Source organism: Xiphophorus maculatus, chromosome 9 (genome assembly GCF_002775205.1).
Source record: "Xiphophorus maculatus strain JP 163 A chromosome 9, X_maculatus-5.0-male, whole genome shotgun sequence".
NCBI classification, from domain to species: domain Eukaryota; kingdom Metazoa; phylum Chordata; class Actinopteri; order Cyprinodontiformes; family Poeciliidae; genus Xiphophorus; species Xiphophorus maculatus.
Genome location: NC_036451.1, coordinates 4,765,076 through 4,789,108, shown reverse-complemented (window position 1 = coordinate 4,789,108; position 24,033 = coordinate 4,765,076). Strand labels below are relative to the sequence as shown.

Genomic DNA, 24,033 nt, shown 5'->3' with positions numbered 1-24,033 from the left:
CAATTTTAAATGAAACAATTGGATAGTTTTTAAAATATTTACCAATAAAAAATGTGACAATTGTGTTTTTTCTTCTGTATTCAGTCCCTCATACTCACTTTTTACTGGCATTACAACTGCAAGTCGTTTGTAGCATGACTACCAGCTATGCACATTTAAAAAAGTGAAATCATTGCAGAAAATCTCAAGTTAAGTCTGATAGGATGGCAACCATTTGTCAACAGGAATGTTTGTCTGTCTAAAATATAGGTTCAAAATAACCTCTTCAGAATGCATTTTCTACTTTATTGATTATGATTTCATATATCTACCTTTTTCTCCTAACAGTAACACATATTTAGTTCCTACAGGAGTAATATGCAGCTCCCACATAGGTTGAGAAAGTCATCATGACGCATGCATAGCTTGATAATTTTTTTCCAAAGCTATATTAGACTTAAAATTAACTTCCTCAATAAACTCATGGCTTTCTCCAGTTGACTGTTTTCAGTAATAGTATGCCGTAACTCAATGATGATTCATTTCATGTTGGTTTTGGTTATCTTGTGCAGAAAAAAAACAAACGTACAGAAAACCTAGACTAAGGTTCCAGCGGGTTTCCATATAGATTCTGCACAGCAGGCAGGGCAGGTCACATGGCATGACAGACAAACCGGGGAACTGCAGCACCCAATATAATCTCACTTACATTTTAAATATATTTGTAAGAGGTAAGAAACACGTAGATTATTAATGCCTTCCATGAAAACAATGATTCAAAAAATTCAGGCCCATTCATGGATGTGAGTAAGAGACATCTCTTATAACTTGATGTTATAACTGTGACATGGCGAAATCCTTGGATGCTTATTCTTTTGATTCTTTTGTGGTTTGCTGTGGTGGCAACCTGAGAGCTCAACAAGGGTAGTGGTTTATCTGACGAAACCTATTGACTTGTGAGCCGGATTAACAATGAGAGTAAGACTGCAGCCTCTCTTTGTAAAATAAACAGCATGGTCTTAAATGAACTACAGTGGTCACAGAATTAGAATTGTGAACAAAACTTTTACTAGAAATAGACACATGGCAAAGTTCAGGTACTGACTGAGAAAATACGAGAAACAATTTTTCCTTTAATTTCCAGCTTTAAAAGAACTTACCAGAAGTTTCAGAGATGTCCCAGAATCAGTCAGCTCAACTGAATCTAAAGTGGCCGTCCATAAATATAAAAGGGGAAGATGGAGATTTTCCATGTCTATTTTTTAAAATTAAAATTGTTTGTGAGTACTTAGCAAAACTATTGGTGTTCAAATATTGAAATAATGAGAAAATTACTGGGTCCTTCCTGCATAGTTGTGTTTAGCCAACTGAAATATTTTTATAATATCTGCAAGTGTAAATCTGCATTAAGTTTGTTTTACAGTCAGATTTGTTGAATTATGTTCATACACATGGCAATTCAACGTCTTTACACAATAAAGGAACAAATTAACACATCACTTAAAAAGAAACAATACAACTTTAAAATGAGAAAAAATCATTACATAAAACAATTTACTGAGATAAGTTTCCCAGACTTTTGGGAATTAATTTCTAAATTTAGGAGCAAAGAAACCAAGAAAAAAATAATCTAAAAATCATAGTGTCCTAATTGGACCCTTAACAAGATTTTTAAGTAGATTATTTTATAAATTCAATGAGCCATGCAGTGTTTTAAGGTCTGCAGTGATGTGATCCATCTTCCTAATGACGTTTAGGAGTTTAGAAAAAGCACTTTGGATAAGTAAAGAAGATATTACATTTATCTACTAAAAACAAGCACATGCTCAAGTTTTACTTTTTTGGAGGTAAATCCTTTATTCTGCCAATGTTTTTTTAATACTGATTCAGTAATTGACTTTGTGCAGACAGTAATATTTAAATCCGAGTCCGCATGCTCCCAGTTGTCCTCATTGAGTAACCAAGTGCTGTTCTATAACCTTGCCTAGAAAACAAAACTTCCGTTCTCTCTGCAGTAAGTGGGAGGAAATTCTGCCCCATCTGCTTATGGATCTAACAAATTGACTCGATGACTGCAAGGCCCTGTGGTCATGTGGCAACATAAGGCTGTTATCAAAAGTGTTTTAAAAGATTATGTCGTTCTTCACAGTCCACGCTAGAAAGGGCACATATGCATTGAATAAAACCTGGAGAAACCCAACATTTGATCTTTATTTAATCAGGTTTAAAATCACCTAATGTTGCAAAGTCCTCCTCATCTGTCAAATAAGCCCTGTATGAGACGCATGCTGAGAGTATTGAAGGAATCCCTTTAGCCGTGTGCACACCATTTAGTAAAAAAAAACAAAACAAAAATCCATTGCTATGGTTTAAAAAATAATAAACAAACTGAATTAGCCATTGAGACTTGATGATAAGCACTGGTAAGCGTATTTAATTAAGTCCTAAAAGTTTAAAGGGAGACATCTGTGGATACAGTGAATAGGGCTAGATGATGAAACTATAATAAAATCTACCATGATGGATATAATTAGTATAAATAGAAAACACATTTGTTAGAATATTGATAATTTCACTGAATTCTGATCCAGAACTGCAAGACATTCTCTGGGATGTAGGCTCAGTCAACATGTAGGCATGTTAATTGAGCCGCTCAACCTTAATCAACATGCAAGGTTGCAGTGTCACGTTGCCTCCGACATACTCTGGCATACCTCATGCCTCAGAGCTCAGCGCTCGAAGCAGACTCAGTGGAGACGTCCGTGATAGTCTCCATTGAGTCTATCACGGGCCGCCAGACACATCTGCATAACGGTCAGGTTTTACGAATGCGTACGCAGACTCAATGATTCACTAACTCACACAGGAAACTGTTCAGCAGGAAACAGTGTTCACATCAAACTTTTTTGAATCTGATGCCGAGCTGATAAGAATGTTGAGTAAAAATTGGGAGTTCAGAGATGACACTTTGTGGAAAGACAGATATAAATTTACAAATGTAGTTTCCTGTGGCGTTCTGCAAACGCCTGAGTGCATTACTCAAAAATGTCAAAGGCAAAATGCTAAATGACCTACTCAAATCAATGCAATTATAACTTATATCAAAAATTATATCTGGTATGCAAATTCTTTCCTTGCCTACATCCCTTCCTCTGGTACCAATGGACAAAAACTAAAAATAAATAAGGAATTGCATGCTTCTACCTTCTACTTAGAAGACGATGTTTACTGAATGCATTACACATAGCAATTTTCATATCAACTGGGAACATTTTAATTGGATCTGTATCGTTTTATAGATATTTTTTTATGATGAAGTGAAAGGTTTCGTCTTGCTCCCTGCAAAGCATAATTTCATGTCAGCAAAAGTGAGCCCAGACTAAGATCAATGCAGATTCCCTGCAGGGGGAAGCATGAAGAATCTGAGCCCACAGGTCGATGGTGGGGCGGTGGCTGTCCGTGACATGCGTTGGCAGCCACAGCAGTGGCGGTGGCAGCAAGCTGAGGAGGATGATTTTCTTCCTTTCTAGTCAGAATGTGACCTGACAGCACAGACATGAAGGGATTCTTGTTTTATAAATAATATCCTAACTGAGGAGGCATTTCTTTTCCAGATTTATACACATAGCGTATGATTAAACACACACTTTGCCTTCTTCATATTTGCTAAGGAAAAGCTTGCTCTTCTTCACAAGCTTTTTGCAAACACTGTAGTCACATCTTGGTATCAATGATGTGCTTATGAACTTGGCATTAACGTGGTTTACTAAATGCCGAAACTTTATAATGATCAAACATACAACATAATCTCAGTACTCAATACTAATTTTAGGCCTGTATCATTTATGTATTTTAGACATGTTTAATAATTAGATTGTGTTGCATTAATTAGAGGAGAAATTACTTTTCAAACATTCCTAAACTCTTAATTGTTGAACCTTTTTGGCCAATTAATCAGTACACAGGGGGTCTCCAGTCTTACTACAGTAGTGTATCCTCTGCCACGCATAATGATTCCCAGGACTAATGAAACCTTCACATTTTGCATCTTCCTTAGGGATAAGAACACATAATCAGTCATAGCTCATAATTTTGTGTTGTCCTCCTTGTGACAGCACTTACTAATCAGAGATTGGACCAGGAATTTCTGAATAGCATTGATTGTCTATTATTGGTTTTGAGCCTTGTGTACCATTAACAGCCAACCAACGTTTAAGCATGTTGCCTAGGTGCTGCTCAGGTTACACCGGTCGACTCATATTGCGCTCTGCCTTTCTGTGTTTCTCACTCCAGTTAGAACTTATTTGATTTTGGCTGTAAACATGCATTTCCTTAAGACTCCTCAGGCTGGGAAGGAATTTGTTTTGCTGACACTCTGTGGGGGGAAAAAATGGATGAAGTGAGTGTACATCTAAAAGAGAAACTGCATGTGTCCATATGAGTGAGCTGAACTTTATATCACACTCCATCTGTGAGGTTTTTGCTTGTGAGCAGGAGGTGCTGCTCTCAGCTACAACAAAAAAAGAAAAGCGGTTGGTTCATGATTTGGGTATATTAGCCAGTTGTAACTATGAGCTCATGGAGTTGCAAAGAGTTAAGATGAGGTAAACATCTGCTTTTTAAAAACAAAATCTTACTGCGCCATTTTACCCGTTCAAGGTGGATCTTTATTTTTGCCTTGGTTTATTTATACTGAACAAAAGGTCAGTGTAGCTCAGGTATTTATTCTAGTTTGTTATGATTGAAAAATATGTAGCAGACCTTTATTTAGTTAGTATTCTACCCACAGGGAGTTGACACACTTCTGTAATGTCAGTCTGGGTAATTTTTTTTAGGATTATGATTAATAGTTAGCTACTGATATTAATGAAAGAGTGTCTACCTCGATAAATCTATTACTCTGGGCTTTGTGCTTTAAAAAAACTGCTTCAATTTAAGGTGAAAAAAATAAACCAGCAGCCTTTTATACCAGAGAAAGACTATTCCTGTTGAGTGAAATTGTATAAAAGAATAATTACCTGAGCAACCCACAGTACACTGAATGCAGTGAAAAGCAACAGAGTTCAAATTCAACAATGGCCGACCACACAGAGCATCAAGTCAAGTGGTATTGAACCCAATGGTTGCCAGGCAGTTTCACATGTTGTCGTATGGAGGCACTCTGTATGGACCAGAAAATAAAACAAAAAACAAGTGACAGCATTCAGCTTGCAGGTGTTTGTGCTTGGTGATAGCTTGATAAATATAGTTAATCTGCACATTAGCCAGTAACATTTTTAGCACATGGTCTGGTTTTATATGTGGGATTTTTGTTTATCAATGTCTGTCGCCATTGTTGCAGTTGATCTGTCTAAATAAAATGGTGTCCTGTTGTTTTTGTGTAACCACACTCTTGTACAGGATCATTAAGCTTGCAAAACACAGCAGACTGAGTAATTTTGACAAATAGTGCTATAAAAGAGATCATACAAAAGAAATTGGGCAAAACTAATAATTTCTTTGCCAAAAAGAGACACCAGTAATGAACTCCCAAAAAAGTCCTGCTTGTTTCGCTGTTGTTGATCCTCCATAAAAATCTGGGTTTAGATGGGATTTTGGGATATTGAGCATCCGTGAAATGTGACTAGGATGTGTTCCAGGGGGTTTGAGTTAATACCGAGACCAAAAAGAAACAACAGTGTGAAACAAATCAGGATGGAGACAGGCTGAGCTTGGAAATGAATGCTTAAAGAAAACTGACACATCAATAACAATTTGATTAACAATTATAGTCTCCTATTTTTACTTTCTATTTTTTCTTTTGTGCCTGTCCAGTAATTGTGAGAATGAAAAGAAGCATGCTGGGAAAGCTTTACACATTGAGGTTTGTGGTGACAGAATGAGGATTGCTTTCATCGTAACCCACTTTTTCTCCTATTCTGTTATGAAGTTTATGACTTGATGTGCTGTAGGAGTCTCTTATTATCAGCTTGTTGGATATTTAAGCTACTATCATGTCAGTTTTTTGCATTACATTTACAAAAGCAGTCCTGGGACTCTTCACAGTGAGATTACAAGAATAAAATTAAATACATCTCAGGCGTGATATTTGATGACAAGATTAAGCGAGAGATTAATTGTTTTCTGACCTCCAGTGTGACTGAGCTGATGATGAAATCACCCAGGCTGGAACTTAAGGTCATATCAGTCAGCTCTTAAAAGAACTGCATCTTTGGCTTTTTTTAACATGGTTTACTTCAATGAGAACACTTTTCATCTAGTTTTTGTTAAAACACATGCACGTCTGTTCCATCTGTTCATTGGTCAAGCTATCCATTAATTTGTCCATCCATCCATCTATCCATCCATCACCTTCTGCTTATCTGAAGTAGGTAGTAACAGCTCTATAAACCCATATATGTCATTTCTTCCACATGTGGCTCATTTCATTTCAGCCACTTGTATTAAGGATCTCGTTGTTTTAAGTCATGCAGTCACAGCTCCATCCTAACATACCCATGATCGGGTTACCATCAGATATGAACTCTAAAGCAAAGATTCTTCCCTAATCCAGAAGGCCTCCATCTTCGTTATTTTATGCTCTATCGCAACACTTTGGGAAAAACGGCATGCATCTTCTCAGTAACATTTTGATAGCATGAAACTAGTGTATGCAGCATTTAGCCTTCTATATAAGTCATGATTCCATCTGTCACAAACTGTCAGCTGCAGGATTATGCAGGACTTATTTGAGTCTTACTGTGACTTTACTGGGTTTGGAAAGGAACCCAGACTGAGCTGACTAAAATTGTTTTCGTCCAACTTAAAATGACTTATTGAGAAAAATTCAAATTTTTTTTGTACCCCTCCAGGGGGTCTTTTTTTTGTGGGCTCTAGTGTCCCTTGTGTGACAGTAGACTGACAGGAAATGGGGGAGGAGAGGGGGGGGAACATGCAGCAAATATCGTCGGGTCCGGGAGTCGATCCCGTGACGGCCGCGTCGAGGACTCAAGGCCTCCAAATATGGGTCGCGCTAACCCCTACGCCACCACGGCACGCCCCAAAATTCACATTTTGCATGTTTTTGAAAAGTTAATGATTTTAAGCGTCTGGAAAGTGAGCTGCTCCAAAATCCTCCCGATTGTTAAGGCACATTTGATAAGCACTATGCAGTTACCAAGCAACCCCAGTTGAGCCAAGCTCCTTTAAATCAAGATTGAAAAGAAGAATCTCAGTAATGAACTGTTTGCTCGATTATTGATTAATAATTCAAGAGTGAGATTGAAGATGGCTAGCAGTGCTCTTGCAGAGCATATGAATGCCTAGAACATGATATTTAATTAGCCATTAGTCCATTTTAAAATTACATTAAACCTTTTTCTTTCTTTTTATCCAATACCCTTTAGTGTTTGACATTCTGAGTTCTCCCTATGAGCAAAGCTTAAAGGTGTATGTGATCATAATGTCTTTTTTGCTTTGCTTTGCCTAAAGTTATTTCTGATTTAAGAAGTATAATATAAGAAAATGTAAAGACGTAATTTAAACATTTTATTTTCAAGTCTTGCTGCTGTGAGCTGCGTCATTATTTCTATTAGAAGCAGGGTTGATGTCACGCCACGTGAGAGCAAAATGTTTCTCTGCTTGGTCTCCCTGAGTGAGCTCAAAGTTGACTTCTTTAAATTGCCAGTGTTTTTAATTTTGTTCAGTGCAACATGTTACAAACTGTGTTCATCACTTTTTAAAATGGTCTTTGTGGATGTTACTAAGTTGTAATATTTTATAAAAAGATCAGATTTTTTGAGTTTCAGTTGGACTTTCCAGTTCCAGTCCCCAGCTGATTTCTCAGTGCATCTTTAGCAAATATGTGCATATTTGGGAGAAATGTACACATAGCTCTATTTCAAACACAGGAGGCTTATAACTGGACCAAGTTGGACTGTTGAGTAATGCTCATGAGATGTAGTCCTCAGGCTGAGGCTTAGCTGTTCACAGTTTGTAAATCACCATTAGAAGCTGTTTATTTACAGCTGCAGAAACATCACCTCATTGTCGAGGCAGAAATCTGTGTTAAGAAAACTGCCCCTTTTATTTTCAGTGACAGTCACGAATCTTTCTACTGACTAGCTCTCTCTCCTGCCATTATTAGTGGCACAGATATTTCCAGCCGTAACACTACAATAATTACTCTTTTTTTTATGTGTTTATACCTCTTAAAATTAATATAGAAAAAAAAACCTCATCTGCTTGAAAAATCAGTACTACAAGGCGAAGACATGCTTTACTTGCAGTTCAAAGACATTCCGTCTAATTTTGCAACTCTTTATAGGCTCATTCAGCAATTAATCTAAATCTTGCCAAAAGCAATAATATTTATAGCTCTACACAACTTGGTTATTGTTGAAAGCAGAAAAGAAAAGCTCCAACACATGGCCATAACAGCTGAACAGTCTACAGTTATGCCAGCATACCTTTTTAGAACATTACCTCATTTGTTACCCCTTGATCTGTGAACTTAAACTGAATCACTGAAACTGCAGCCACTTTGAGGTGGCCTTCTGCCGTGATGTAGAAGGGGAAAAAAAACACCACAGTGAACAAATTCAAACCAGGTAATTTTGAGAACCATAATGGAGAGTATCTGTATTGAAGTACTATACAACTGAACAGTCACTCTGCATAAAACCACACATATAAAGGGCATTTCTTATTGAGTGGTTGCTTTCTACCACACAGTCAGATGCATTTTGGAAATCGTTGTCACTTGAGTCACATTAACGTCTCTATTGTGTTGGATATTTTAAAAGTTTAGACATTCTCCATCTTCAGTTCAGTTCCATGAATGCTCTCTGCACCAACACAAAGTCAAAATATCTAAAAATGACTAAAATAAGTTCTGTTTTGTTCTGTTTAATGCTCCTTCATCTCAAGGAGCAACAAATGCTAATGCTATTAAGTTGCCATAATGGTATGGCTTCTGTATGGTTTAATTCTTCAACAGCTGTTATGGCCTGGCAGCCAGAGATGAAGATGATAAAAGCAGCATCACTTTTTGGAACAGAGAGAAAAGAATCAGAGCAAGGAAAGTTGACAAATATAAATCTTTTTAGCCGATTCTCTGTTTTCATCTCAGGATGGCATCCCCTGACTTTAAACACAAACCATCCTTTTTGTTCTTAGTTTTTAATGTTTTCACCACAATAAACACCTGTCCTTGACAACAGTTCCAGAAATATTGACACAAACATTTGCAGAAACAAAAAGAAAAAAAATGCTTTGTGTTCTTTAATTAAAGCAGTGCTGTGTGACTTTCTGTTTTTGTTTTATTTTTCAAAATCTTTCCAAGCAAAAAAAAAAAACCTCATTATGGTTTTGTGGAAAACTGCTTTCACTAATGTTCTCTACCAAACCTCTGGGGCCTTCACAAAACAATTAAATTAAACAAAAGTGAATCTAATTACTGATTAGGAGCTCAGAAAATTTGTTGCACAGAATTTTATTTAAAATGATCAGAGAAAGGTTGACTCAATAAAATCATATGTGGCATTTTGCAGATTTTATTTGTAAAATCTTACCTTGCTGGTAATGTATAGAGAACATCTGTACATTAAGCTCATTCGGTAGTTCTTTTTCTCTAATTAATACCAAGACCTTTTCTAGTAACAAGAAAAGGTAATTTAAAAAGCCACCAAGTTGACAAAAATATTAATTCTGTTGTGGGAATAGCACATTGGTTAAAAAAAAAAAAGAAAATACTAAGACAACTGTAATAGGATCCTACAAGTCTGAGTTTTTTACCTGATAATTGTCTTTTTATATCTGGAAGCTTGTTTTTTCTCCGGTGAACAACGTGGCAGGAGGGAAAACAAGAGTGTTAAAAAAGAGAGAGAATATATGCTGTGACTGAGGAAAGTCTGCCAGCTGCAGCATTTTATTAACCAGCCAGTGGGTAAACAACAGAAAGCCTTAAAGGCACATCTGTGTCGCTTCTATACTTTACTGATCTGGAGAACGTTTCATCTCAGCATTTCATTAGCAAGAAATGCTGATATAATCAAAAAACATGAGTTCAAATTCAAGGGGTTGTAGCTCTGCAAACAATGGATTCAAAACTAGTTTACCACATTTGATTCACCAGACATAAAGCACTACAATATGTCATTCATTTTAGCTTTTGGAATTAGCTGGCGGGTCTGACATTCAATGTGTCGCCTTAGGAGCAGACTGATTTTGATAGCAGATCCTGCTTTTCAGAATAACATGTTCCATGTTAGATTTTCATCTGAACTGACAACCAGAGATGGACGTATTGACCTTTACTGTCAGTTTCTGTGTTCCAGAAAGACGTAAAATATTTAAAACTAACCTCTGAGAAAGGAATGTGTTAATTTTAGATATTGCGTTTACAGACTTAAGAAAAGGATAGAACTGCATCTGAAAAAAAAAAAAATCCAGAACTCCATACAGAAAGACCCCAGGTTGGGATTCAAACACAGGACCTTCTTGCTGCAAGGTAACATTGCTACAGGAAAAGGATCCCCAACCAAGTATTCAAGTGTACAGCACTTTTCAGTAGACTGACATTCTATATTAAGAATCTCTTATTTATTTATTGACTTATTTTTTGCTAATCATATCCCAGAAACTAATCTTTTAATCTCAATAAAATGAGTTTTATTTTTCAATAAATAATGGATCTAACATTTCAACAAGATAAACATTTACTTTTCTTTACTCTTCTAAAAGACACTTAAACATTTCAATTGTTATTTACTTACTGTTATGTAATGCCCTGTTTTCAAGCTGCGATGCCTCTCTAAGACTGTTGCTGGCTGTATATGATGGTGAGGTGTTGTGCTTTAACACTGCTTATGATTCCCAATTCTGAGTTCCCCCCAGGTTATCATAACCTGAGTGCAGCTGACGTCAAGTACTTAATATTGCAGCCAGCCAGAGAAGCCCAACTCTGTAAAGGGATTAGGTTAATCACAGCGGGGAATGACTGCAGTGCCCTCTTTTCATCTGGGAGAATTAGTTTTATGGTGAAAGAGATAAAAATAGGAAGGGGAAGCTGTACTGTGGTTAAGACGGCAGGACAAATGTTATTGCATTTTAAATTCCCCCTTTATTTGATGATCGGGTCTATCAGCAATGCAACCTGGAAGAGGTCGTAATCTTCTCTTCAATCACGTCTGCTGCATTGCTTCTGTCCAGAGCGACTGGAAGCTTTCACAGATATGTCAATGGATTGATGAACGTGTGAGAGTGAAGCTCTTGCTGAAGCCAAAGCTCTCTGATCTTTGGGGGGTTTTTCGTTTGTGCTTCTCTCTGCTCACACGTCCAGGTGAGGTTTCTGGGGAAACTGTAATTGCTTCAACCGTGATGTAGAAGGGAAAAAAAAAACATGGCAGTGAACAAATTCAAACCAGGTAATTTTGAGAACCATAACAGAGAGTATCTGTATTGAAGTACTACACAACTGAACAGTCACTCTGCATAAAACTACATATATAAAGGGCATTTCTTATTGAGTGGTAGCTTCCTACCACACAGTCAGATGCATTTTGGAAATCGTTGTCACTTGAGTCACATTAACGTCTCTATTGTGTTGGATATTTTAAAAGTTTAGACATTCTCCATCTTCAGTTCAGTTCAATTAAAAGATGACTAAAATAAGTTCTGTTTTGTTCTGTTTAATGCTCCTTCATCTCAAGGAGCAACAAATGCTAATGCTATTAAGCTGCCATAATGGTATGGCTTCTGTCATTTCTTAGGTTGAAAAGTCTAAATAAATGATCTGAAGCCACATGCACAAAGAATGTCTGAATTCTTTGAGTGTGTGCACGATGAGAAAACATTGTTTGCACAAATAAATCCAGAAGTATGAGTATTGGAAATGAGTGTTTCTGAATGGATCCACACACATTTTCTTTGTACAGCCAACATGGAATTAAAGGCACTGGAGAGAAACATTGAGTCCTCCCTTGATCCGCCTCCACTCATGCAAACAGATGTAAGTATATTCTTCAGGTGTCATTCTCCTGTGAATTACACATACTCTCATTGGAAGTTATTGAAGTGTGCCAGGAAAATAATGAGTCTGAGGGATCCCCAAGTTTGCATACGTTTATTGGCATAAATATAAATTCAGAGGGGCTTGTAGGATGCTCTGAAATGTTAGTTTACCCAGCAATAACTCAGACCAATCACATGCTGTGAAATAAGTCCATCAGGGGGGATTAATATTAGGGATTAATATAATGACAATAAATGAACACACACTTTAAGAAACTAGTCATCCTGAACTGTCAGCCTTCAATCCTTTCTAAACTGTTCTGTTTATTAGAAGAAATTAATCATGTGCTGAATCAGGCCACCTTGTTTCAATGTTGGTTAGCAGTATTTACCCTGAGGATAGAATAAAATGATGGTGCTCGTGTGACATGCTTTGTTGCTAGAAATCTCAGTTTGTTCAGGATCTGTATGTTTCACACTCAGACTGCACATGATTCTTTCAAAACTGCTGCTTATTCATCAGCCAAATCAGCTGATGAACCAGTTATTATCTTTTTTGTTGATCATCGACCTGCTTAGTTTGTGCCATTTGCAATGTTGTCTAATAATGATCCAACATAATGTTAAAAATACATTCTTTGCAAAAGCATATTCTGCATTCTGTGTGCATGGTTTGAAATCTACTCATTTCATAGCACACATGGGGATGTATTAATTCATTAGTCTCATTTCTCTGGTGTAAATAATATTTGTTTTCATATTCTTAACAGTGTCCTCCATAGCACACGTGTCAAACTCCAGTTGTCAACGTCTGCTGCCCTGCAACTTTTAAACTCGACTTTGTGCCAACACACCTGAATGACATCTGTTTAGCATAATAAAGTCATTCCTAGTACTCTGTGGTGCTGAGGAGGTAATTAAATCATTTTATTCATTCATGTTGGAGCTGGGAAACATTCAGAAGTTACAGGACTGCGCCCTCGATGACTGGAGTTTGACACCCTTCTCGACGACTGCATGTTTGAAATGAAATGGAGGGTACCCTGGACAATTGTTTCAGGAGGTACTAGTTTTTGCCTGTTTTCAAAATGCTCTAAATCTTACCTCAAGTGTCCAGACTTTCAGATTTGATTGTTTGGATATTTAATACACAAAGATTAATAAAAAATTAAGTCTGTGAAAAACTATTTAAGCCTCCGAAACCCCCTAAATCTAATAGAAAAATGGGGTAAAATCCTAATTTTGGTCAAATAAACTGAAATAGCAATTGGTTTTTCTATGCTAAGTGTCTGAATGTAGAAGAGCTTTTTCATTTATTATAGCTCTTTTGACATGTAGCAGAGAATTTATGGTTACCTTACTAAAGCATAGTACTTGCTATTTACAATATGTGACAAAAACCTTGATAAGATTGATTAGAGATTCATGTTAAAATAGATACAGGTCTATGCTACAGAATCGGTCTTATATCTGGGAGTCAAATAACTTACATAGAAGTTGGACGATTTGATTGTCATATTGATCTATTTCTCCCCCATCAGCAAAAATATTTTTCGCCATTCCTGTCATCTTCTATTGTTTTTGATAAACTTATCTGTTTGTCAGCCTGACCTATTGAACTGGAGCTCTCTGCCTTCCTTTATAAAGTTTATATTTAAACTGCTTTCAGGAAAGCTGCTCGCTGTTTGATCTTGATTTAATATGATTGTGTGTGTCTGTGTTTGTGTGTGTGAGGAAAGTGTTGACATGAGAGGTGATACTGTGCCTGTCTGCTTGAGTCACAAGCAGCTGTGGTCCCGTTTGCTGCTGTTCTTCCTGTTTTAAGATAAGGATTATTTATTTGTGCGATGATAACAGTTGAGGTCAGCAGGCTAAGGCTGAACGACAAAGACTTGACAATATACATGCAAACATTTCATTATTCAGTGTTCAAAATGAAACACCATCAAAGTTCGAAATTAAAATAATGGTGAGTATTCAAGGTTAAATGGTGTTTGCGTTGACTAAATGCATTTCGTACAACCCATTAAATTTTGGATGCCAGTTAAATTTAAAAGGGTTAATTGTGACAACATTTTTCAATCTATAGATTGCTGAGGTCTAATGATAGGCTTGTAGATTTTTGTATTGAGAACAGCTGCAGCATAATAGCTCGGTATTCAGAGCACACCATCCTTCTAATTGCTAATTATTATTTAGGCATGCAAGGCGTAAGCTTCCAATCACTTTCTACATAACCTCTCACCAGTGCTATCACTGCCATTTTAAGCCAGCAAAAACAACAAAGAATAGACCTGTGCTTACATTATGAGCAGTATATTTCATGTCACTTCTTGTAGATGTGAATTGGAGGTCTCAGTATGACAACTTCTGAAAATTATACTGATACAACACTGTCATCTTGTGGCCATTGCTGTTCACAAAACCTGCCTACTGCCAAGTTTATTTGTAGAATGAAATTGTGACATCTAGTGGTTATGAAAAGGACTTGCAGAAATGTTTTTATATCTTGGGAGGGCCTTGGAGATTTCTGTTGTTGTTCAGGTATGAAAGTTGTCATGGTGTGAGAATACTTTCACGAGTTCTCCGCCCAACAGTGAAAAGGATGTTAACAACATCTAACCCAACAAATACTTAATCACTGACTAAAATTAGAAGTGGTATCTGAAGTAGTTTTGTTATGTTGTCAGGTTTGTGTATAGAGCGTGACAACTGCCTTGGCATGATGTTTATACTACCAGGTGAACAACTGAAACTAAACAGAGTCAAGTTGCTTAACATTGCAGGCTTACTTGGCCTCCATGTTATGATAGAGGTGGCTGATATAAATGTTCAGCTATTTATTTATTTAATTTATTTTATCCCTGCAGGAACCTCCTGTTACCCTTTTCACTCATAGAAAGCTTTGGGTTTGCTTTTGTTGTTTTTATATTTGTTTTCTGATTGTTTGAAAAGAAGTTAACAATTCTATTAATATCACTAATGTAATTATTCTACATTTTTCAGTGATTAATTTTAAGATGGAAAGTTTGTTATGGCCAAGTTAAATATTCCCTCAATCAAAATGAAAAATCTGCATATTACAGTTTATATATACAGATTGTTTGAAATTTTATTCATTTTAATTATTTAAATATATTTTGTGATGTATTTGGTCAATATTGTTTAGGGGGTGATTTATAATTTTAGTCGTATCAGAGATTATAATCTGTCTTTCCATGAGAGTAAAATGCCTCATAAAGAGAACTGGAGCTATAATAAATGGAAATAGGTTTTGATCAAATAATTTGAGATAATAATTAATGATTTAATTGAACAACAATATTTAAGTAGTTTTAAATTATGTAATGCATAGGAACCTTACTACTGAAAGACATTTCTTATGTCAGAAATAATACATCTAAAAGCTCATCTGAAAAGTCAAAAATGATCAAATGTCTGGTGTTTTTAAGATCAAGCCTCGATATCATAGAATATTCAAGAGTGCAGCATTTAGCTCAAACATTTATCTACAAAATGTTTAACTACAAATGGTCATCACAACCACAAGAACTGTGTTTAGAAAAAGAAAAAGCCGCAAAATGATTGCTAACGAAGAAACTATTGAACTTCCAGGAAGTCTTTATCCTCCAGGGCTGCCATAAGTGCATAAGAACACAAAAAATATAAGTAAATAAGTGAAGTGAAATGCTTTCTATATGTTCTCTACCTTGGGATAATCTTTCAGACATTAATGGGAGGTGTCTATTCTTTGTTTCACACAGTATGCAGAATGCCCTGTGGCTACCATATCTTCTTCCTATCTTGTTTGAGTGTATTTACAAGCAGCAGGTTGAGGTGCCTTGTACATAGTGGCTATTCAGGTTTCAGTCTCTGCGATTGGACTCCTCCCATTGTGTGGTTGTCTGAGTGCCTGTCTAATGTGTCATCCATCTGAGTCATTCTTAGTTAAGTGATGTGGCAGCTTGCTTGTCCTGTCGTGTTGTTGGTTTTGAGAAACACCTGGGGTTGTTACTCAGGATGGTTTTCCTACGGAGCTTAATTACCTCCTCTTGAAAGATGTGAAACGTAAAACCCTTTCTCATTCAACCAGTGACACATTTTATTTGAGATAAGAATTTGAATTTATGAGTCCTGCTCATGCTCGCTCTGCTGCATAAAGGTTAAGCTTGAGGAGCCTGCAAACTGAATATCAATATTATGACTCCATCCGACATTACCTCATGTATTTTATTAGATCCATAGAAACCGATAGTTAAGTACACATCACTTGAAAAAGCTGAATTACATTCAGTGCTTAACCTGTAATTTACATAGCTGTAACCTGTTGAGATGAAGGGGCTTCTTATTCCCAAAGTAGACTGTGGAGAACAAAATGATTTAGAATGAGATTACAATTTAGCATTCATTTTTAATATTAGTTTGAAAGATAAAAAAGAAAATGAGAATCGAAGTTCCAAAATTTAACCTATTGCTTTGAATCCAGTGGTCACAACTGTTTGAATAAACAACAGGGTAATAAAAAAAGTTTTCTCCCTCACTTTTAGAATCTTGAAGCAGTTTCTCCACTTGCTCAATTATTCAGGTGCCTATGAGTCAGCGTTCAGGTTAATATTTTATACAATCTGCTTTTCTTTTTTTTTTTATTGTATGCAGATGATGACAGATTTTTGTCTGACACAATGATGCGAATAAAATAAAAGAAATATGAAGTAAAGGTTTAGAAATGATTTATTTTGCATGTTTAATTTTTTATGTTGGAAATTATGAGCTCTATATACTGCAATCAAAACCGACAGAACGGAGATTTGTGGCTCTTTGATTTTTACTGTGATTATAAAATGTTTTATTAGCATATTTTGTCATGTGCTGCTATTTATCACAAGTGTACTTCTCATAAACTGAGGTCTTGTTGGTTTCCGTACCCTTTCATGTGAACAGGCACTGTGGCCCCCTGAGATGATACCAGATGCCACCTAGTTTTCACACAGACTGACATTTAAGAAGGACTTGCTTGTTAATACCAACCTCCCTGTTTGGATCCTGGAATAAAACAAAATAAATTTGATAACATTTTTATTTTTATTGTAAAATATATATATTTAGTAAAGTAAGCAATTAATGCTTGCAAATTTTGACATTACTGTAAGTATTAAGAAGCTTTTTATTTAACTGCTGACATTATACTAACAATTTGTCAAAGTCTACTCAAAACAAAGTATTTGCACACTGACATGGATTTATAAGACAGTGGGAATAACCTGAGCCTGACTTCTATTTTTTTATCAAAACAAACAAAAATAATCTGAAGCTATTAAGCCACGTTTTACAAAACAAATCATAAACTATCCCTTACAATTCAAAGGATTATTCATAAATTACTGCCAAAAATGTTTTATCTACAACGTTCTGTCGTAAGAAACAATCCAATTTTGTACTCAATGTACTGTTCAGCAGACTATTTTAGTCCTTTGAGAAGCAATTTTATGGAAAATTAACTCTCATCTCACCACAGTTTGGTCAGTTCATGTTTTGACTAGCTCTTTGTTTGCTTCTTTATGATTCTGCGTGTACTACATTGATACAGGATTAATTAAAGGCTGTCAGCAGTGGATGAGTTATGACTCCTCTCCAGCAACTCCACTCCACAATTTAAAGCTTCCTGCTAAACTCTGTCGGTCGCCTGAAGGGAACAGAGCTCCCCATAGACACACAGACACACACACACACCAACACACCCCCACAAACACACACACAGCATGGGGAGGAAGTAAAGTCTGTGATGAGAAGAGTCCGTAAAGAGAGCTCAGAGAGAGAGAGGAGTGTGACCAAATGTAAAACGGGATGAAAGAGTTCCGTGATGTGACGTGTGGACTGCTGCTGACATTGTTGTTGTGTGTAACAGGGGATCGAGTGTGTGGAGAAGATGTATGGACACCTATTTGCTGCATGTTTAGCACCACGGACAGTGTGGCCAATGGATGATCTGCTGAGAAACTTTTCTTTTACAAAGGGTTTATAGGTAACAGTTGTGTGAATGTCACGGAGCATGCCTGAGTCACGTATTACTGGACTCAATGAGTTTTTTTAGCACAGACATCAGAGTTGTGTATCCACGACTCTACTTTGCAGTTATCGCTACTGGGACTGTGTGTGGGAGAGTGTGTGACATTTGATAGCTTGATATGTTTGGGATGCTTTAGGATTAGTTTGACATGTTTTTGGTTACAAATGTGATGATATGTGCAGGGTAGTGTGTGCATGAGTGTGTGCTTGTGACGGGGAAATGTACCGGCGTTCACCCTGTGCCAGAGGAAGAGTTCATTTTGACTTCAGTGAGGAGGTCGTCAGAAAACTTCACGCCGCCAATCACAGCCATCCTCACAGGTTAGAACTTGGTTCACACATGTATAGACTTCCATGCATTATCATGCTTTTGTTGATGTTCATTTGGGGAGTTTTGTTTTTTTTCATGGCTTCTAAATCCTTTAATAGTTCTGCTCGTACATACTTCAAATTTTCTCCTTTATTGAAGCACTTACTGGTTTGTTTCTTATCTGTATCTCTCAGTGTTTTAAAATGCCTGTTACTTCCTTTTTCTATGTCATTAAACAATGCATCTATATATTTCACACCATCACTAACCACAGTCTGCTGATATGTGGTTAAATGCACCCTAATGCACTTTTCATGAGAAAAACATCAAGTACTAGCTGACATGTTTCTGCGTGCAGCAATTTTTGCAGAGGAATGTATCAAACCGTTTTTGTGCAGTGAAGAGAGTCAAGTTGCTAGCCATGCAAATTACTCTGGAAGTGTTTCAAGGATTTGTTTATTATCATGGCATTTTTTTTAGCTGTGGTGTAAATATAGCCACATCTCTTTGGCACACTGGTGACCAAATGACCTGGAGGATGTAAACACAAAAAAGAAGAACAAATGATGACATTGAAGAGTCTGTGATGCTTTAGGCATTAGCAGCTTCTGTATATTTGACATAGTTGCAATGCAGGCTTTCTAGTCTGCCTTCCTTAATTGTTTTTTTTTTTCTGAACCCTTTTGCCCCAGACCTTAAAAGGGAGAATGCTTGTATTTATGGTTTGTGCTAGTTGGTCAAAGTTTGTGAAGCAAAACTTTTTTTTTAATTTGTTTTTTAACAGATTTTATAGTTTTGCTATAATAAAATAAAACACTGATTTGAGCATTTTGTCATGTTGGAACCACAAACTTGAATGAAATTTAGGTAGTGGCTGTTTATGAGCTGTGAATGTACTACAAGTATGCAACAATCTTTATTGGAGGAATGAAAAACCAAAACTTGTCTCAATGTTTAAATTCCTCTTTAACCAAACTGGAGGGCAGATTTGTCCACAAGTTGCAGCAACAAAACCTCATTCAAGCAGAACTCCAAACTTTGCTAGTAATAGTTGTGATATTTCTGTACAGCAGTTCTCAGAGGGTTAGGATCTTGACTAAATTACTAAATGACATGATGGGATAATGATGTTGTGGCCTAGATTTAATCTTAGAATGAGAAGAGCTTTGTTGAATTTTAGCTAACATGCAGTGGTAAGATTTATTTATTTACTTATTTATTACTCATTTTGTTTTGTATTGATACAATGGTAAATATCAAATCTATTGACTTTGATTAGAGTTCAATCAAAGTCAATTGATTCAAAGTACTTTGCTGGTGATGTACTATCCAGCTTATAGTTCTATATTGTATAAATTGTGTATGTTTATTTGTGTCTGATTTGTGACTTTTTTCCTGATTATTTGCAATACTTTTCAAAACATATTTCTCTGATTTTAATTCAGCTGAATGTGTTTACATTTGGTTATTTGAATTAAAACAGCTTGTAAAACATAGGAATTGGTTCTCTTGTAGTACAGTTGGAAGTTTTACCATACATAGAAAAATATTTAAATATTATATGAACATTTTAATAAAAGCCTGGGTTTAGTAAGTAATGATGCAGCTCAGGAAGCCAGAAACGGGAACTGATTCATGTTGACTCCATCAGGGCAGAAATAAACCAAGAGAAAAACTAGGCTGGGTTTCACCCCAAGAGGACTATAGGTATTCTAGCTCAGATGGCACATGAGGAGGGGAAAAGCTGAACAAGCAGTGGCCATATATAGACTTACCATATTTAAGGGTAGATTTTTGTAAAACTGTACATATTTTCTGCAAGATTACTGAAAGGACCTTAATTTGAATGAAATACAACAAAACTTTCTTTAGCCTTTTTTAAGAACTGGATATCAGTTCATAAAGATTTCCTGCGTATACACACAAAATACTTAGGGAGTGTGCCTGTCTTTTAAAGTCATAACACTAAATTTAGTATGTATTCATGAATGTCTGAAGGTGTTGGGCTAAGGAGACGTTAATCCTCCACCTCTGTTTGGGTTGGTTCCACCTCTGTGACTGAGGATTTCCTGTGGAAAGTACTGGCCTCTACTGCAGAAAAGAGAAGTACACACATGCTATATTGTGCTCTCCTGCATATCTTAAATATCAGAGAAGCTTATGACCACTTGAGATTTCTGAATACACCAGGGATACTCCCTTATTTGACGGTTTGCTCTGTGAATATATGAGGTTTTGTTAGTTTATGACATATTTGCACATTGCTCTTTTTGAATGCATTAGTCTGCATAGTGTATATATCCCAGACATTGTTTCTCACACTTCCCACCAGGACAGTTAATCTCTTAGAGAGGCAGGATAAACCAAATATTTGTGATCAGTGACCCGGATTCATATAGAATAATCCCAAAGGTTATGTTATGTTTAGTAGTATATGAATGACTTAATTATTACCCTATGGACTGCTCCATAGGGTCCAGTGCTCCAATGGACTGCTCAGTCACTGCTGAGCAGTCCATTACAGTGAAGGATAATTGGATGGTTCTACAATGTGTTCTGGCTTTGTAAATTTGAAGTTCGATCTCTGTAAATGTAAGGATAAAAACACAATTGCATGTGATGCAGTTTTACAAATCACTCCACAGAAGACCTTCTTGTTTAATTTTTTGAGTAAGAGCTTCAAGACTCACAGCCTAAAATATATATTTCACACAGAGTCTGCACTGGAACTGGGAACATTTTAAAGCAGAGATCTTTATTGTGTGGTGACCCATTTCTCTTTCATGGTAGGACTTTGAATAGTGTTTTGTGCTTGCTTGCCCGTGGGTAGAGAGAAGCTATGTATTGAATTGTTTTGTGGTTTAGCTTTATGTTATTTGCAGCAGCCTTTGCTCACCATTTGACAAGTTTGTTAAGCAGTTATAAACAAAAATACATTGAGCAGTCACAGAGCTGCTGTGGTTATGTGGTGTGGGATTCAGATTGTTCTTGTTGTATTGTTTTTGTGAATGACTAAAGCTGAAATTAGGTGCTGCTCCACACCAGTGAGTTTGATGATGATTGTGATTTCAATTAAGATAATGAGTTGAAAATTACAAGCAATACTACAGGAAGTTGTGAAGATCAGTGGTAAATATTGTGGGTGCCTCTGATAATGAGGACGGTTTTTTGAGTAGGAGGTTAGTGGTTTTCAAGATGTTACCATTGGAGTTATAGAAACATTTGGAGCCTTTTCTTAAAATTAATCTTCCATTTCTAGAAGTGGACCATTGAATAGTGTAGACCCACTTGAAGCTCCATAAAGTCTGGGTAAATTATTACAAATATCTGTAATCTGACTTTGTCAAATTAAAACGATGACTAAGTGAGTAAAATAAAATAGGAAAATGGGCATTCTCTGGTTCTCTGAGCTGAAATGTAGCTTAGCTGTCATCTTCTAAAATTCCAGCCTTATTTATAGATTTACTTACAAAATTATCAAATATTTTTTTATTGCACAGATGAAAATCTTCACGTTTTATAATGATGAAGGTAGAAAATGTAGCTGGCTAGTCTTGAAATGCTAAGCTAGCTGCTTAGCTAGCTAGTTCGATGCCAATGCATAGCAGTCTGATTAAAAAATAAACAAACAAAAAAAACAAAACATCATTTGTATGACCTCAAATAATTAGTACTGTAATTATATGAGGTCAAAAATATAAAAACATTACAGGTGCTCTGTAATGTTTTTTTATTATTTTTTAGAGTCAATAGTGGGTCATAATCTGGATGGGACAAAATAACACCAAAAAGGATCACAAAGAGCAATCCTGACCAAATAAGCAGTTTTACCAACACAAATTTTCCTACCTTGCAATTATTATACTGAGCTACATTCATATATTCAGTGTTACTATTAAGTGTGGAAAGCACAAACAATAAAACAATGAATAACCAAATCATTTTGTCATTTAAAACTCTGTTACAACTTCTGTGTATGCAGTCCAGAGGTTTCATTTGAGCTAATATTTTAAATTGTTAGAAAATGCACTTGACAAGTTGTGGCTTCTTGGACCGCGAGGCTAAAGCATTTGTTCTAATTTAAATGAAAAAAATGTTTCTACTTACTCTGAGGCATAAATTAAAAAAAAAAACACATGAAAAATTGAGAACAAAATATAGATGTAGAGGAATAGAAATTTCTGACAAGACTAACAATGCTTTTCAGTTGTTGACCTTTGTGAGAATTACTGTATATTCACTTCCCCAAGCTATCAATGGCTCTAAAGTCTAATAGATTCTAACGTTTCCACCTTTGAAACAACAAAATAGCTGTGTAAATAAAGTACTCAGACTATTCAGTTAAACATGGTTGATGACATATACAACATCAATTACCAGCATAGATTTATCACACACAAGTGCTTAGCACACGACATATTGTAAAAGTTATGTTTGTTTGACAGGAAGGAGGAACCATGACTTTGGATAGCTTACTTGGGAATGCACTGGCATTATTGAGATGCAACACTGCTGTTTCCCATCTTGATAAAATGTTTGGAGCAAAAATATTTTCTTCCTCTGTATTCTTTGTCACTGTCTGGTATGATTATTTTACAGAAAACAGTCTTATTACTATGTGTAATGTAGCAGTTTATTTCATTTCCTCTTTTCACTTCAAATTTTTTATGTCAATGTGTGTTCATAACCTTTATCATAACTCATTTTGCCACCACCATTGCTCTGTGCTTCCTCATGTGAGCTCTGTGCTCACATGAGGAGGAGCTGAGTATTTAGACTGTAAATGATTGTGAATGAGAGCATTTCCTGGATGACTTTGTACATTAACGTGCAAGTATAAAGACAGTGATTGCGTCAATGGCCTCATTTCTATTATTAAATTGTGTATCTAGTTGAAGTCCAGTTCTTTTCTATTTCTGGCCACAGAGGATGAAAGGTTGAAGGAGATATTTGAATTTATTTGTCAAAGTTTACTGCTAAGACTGCCAGTGACTGTAAATGTGCTAATAAAATGGATCCCATATTTGTTGGTATTTAGTAATTGCATCACAATTGACCAGAACAACAGAAAAAACAAATTTTGGGTTACAGTGTGAATAAAAAACATTTAAGAAATTAGCGTTCTGCTGAATCAATCTCTCTAAAGTGCAGCAGCAAGCTGGGGAACCACCAGAGCAACAAAAACTAGCTTTTGGTATATTTATGATACTGGTTCAGATTGTTAACATAAAAGATCATTTTTAGAGAGAAAACACACAAAAGAAATTACTACTCCAGCCAGCCCAAAGTCTCTGTTTAGACTAAACTTATTTATAATACAAACACCTGCATTAGGAAGCAAAATATGTCTATTAGTGGTGGCATATTTATTTAGCTCATTTAATAAGCCTGATGTTGGTTTTACAGTAAAAGTTCAAACACTAAGAATATGCTGCTTCTCGCTGCTTATTGGACTTTCAGTTGAAATCTCTCTTTAACCTTTTCTCTAACTATATTATATGCACATGTAAAATTTTCAGATGCACTCATCTTATGAAGCAGCATCAACATTTACATAGAGAAAAATCTTAGGGCTTTACTTCAGTCCTATAATTGTTGTTTGTTGTGACAAATTGCAAATCTTGCAACATTTCTCTAAAGTCTTAAATTTTTCAAGTTAGACTCTGTGGATTTCAACTAGAAATGGT

General features: G+C 36.1%; 1 protein-coding gene across 3 annotated transcripts in view; it reads left to right on the top strand.

The window, feature by feature from the left end:
• The window catches only part of LOC102234018 (cAMP-specific 3',5'-cyclic phosphodiesterase 4B-like), a 158,995-nt gene that overhangs the window by 67,281 nt on the left and 67,681 nt on the right, over nucleotides 1-24,033 (top strand). The window contains exon 1 of one of the 3 annotated variants that reach the window (XM_023339527.1): nucleotides 17,759-18,357. The exons of the other annotated variants lie outside the window; for them this stretch is intronic. Within the exon in view, the coding sequence (XP_023195295.1) occupies nucleotides 18,257-18,357 (101 nt within the window). The 5' untranslated portion in view covers nucleotides 17,759-18,256. Of the gene's footprint in view, nucleotides 1-17,758; nucleotides 18,358-24,033 lie in introns of those variants that run through there. 3 annotated transcript variants of the gene reach the window in all.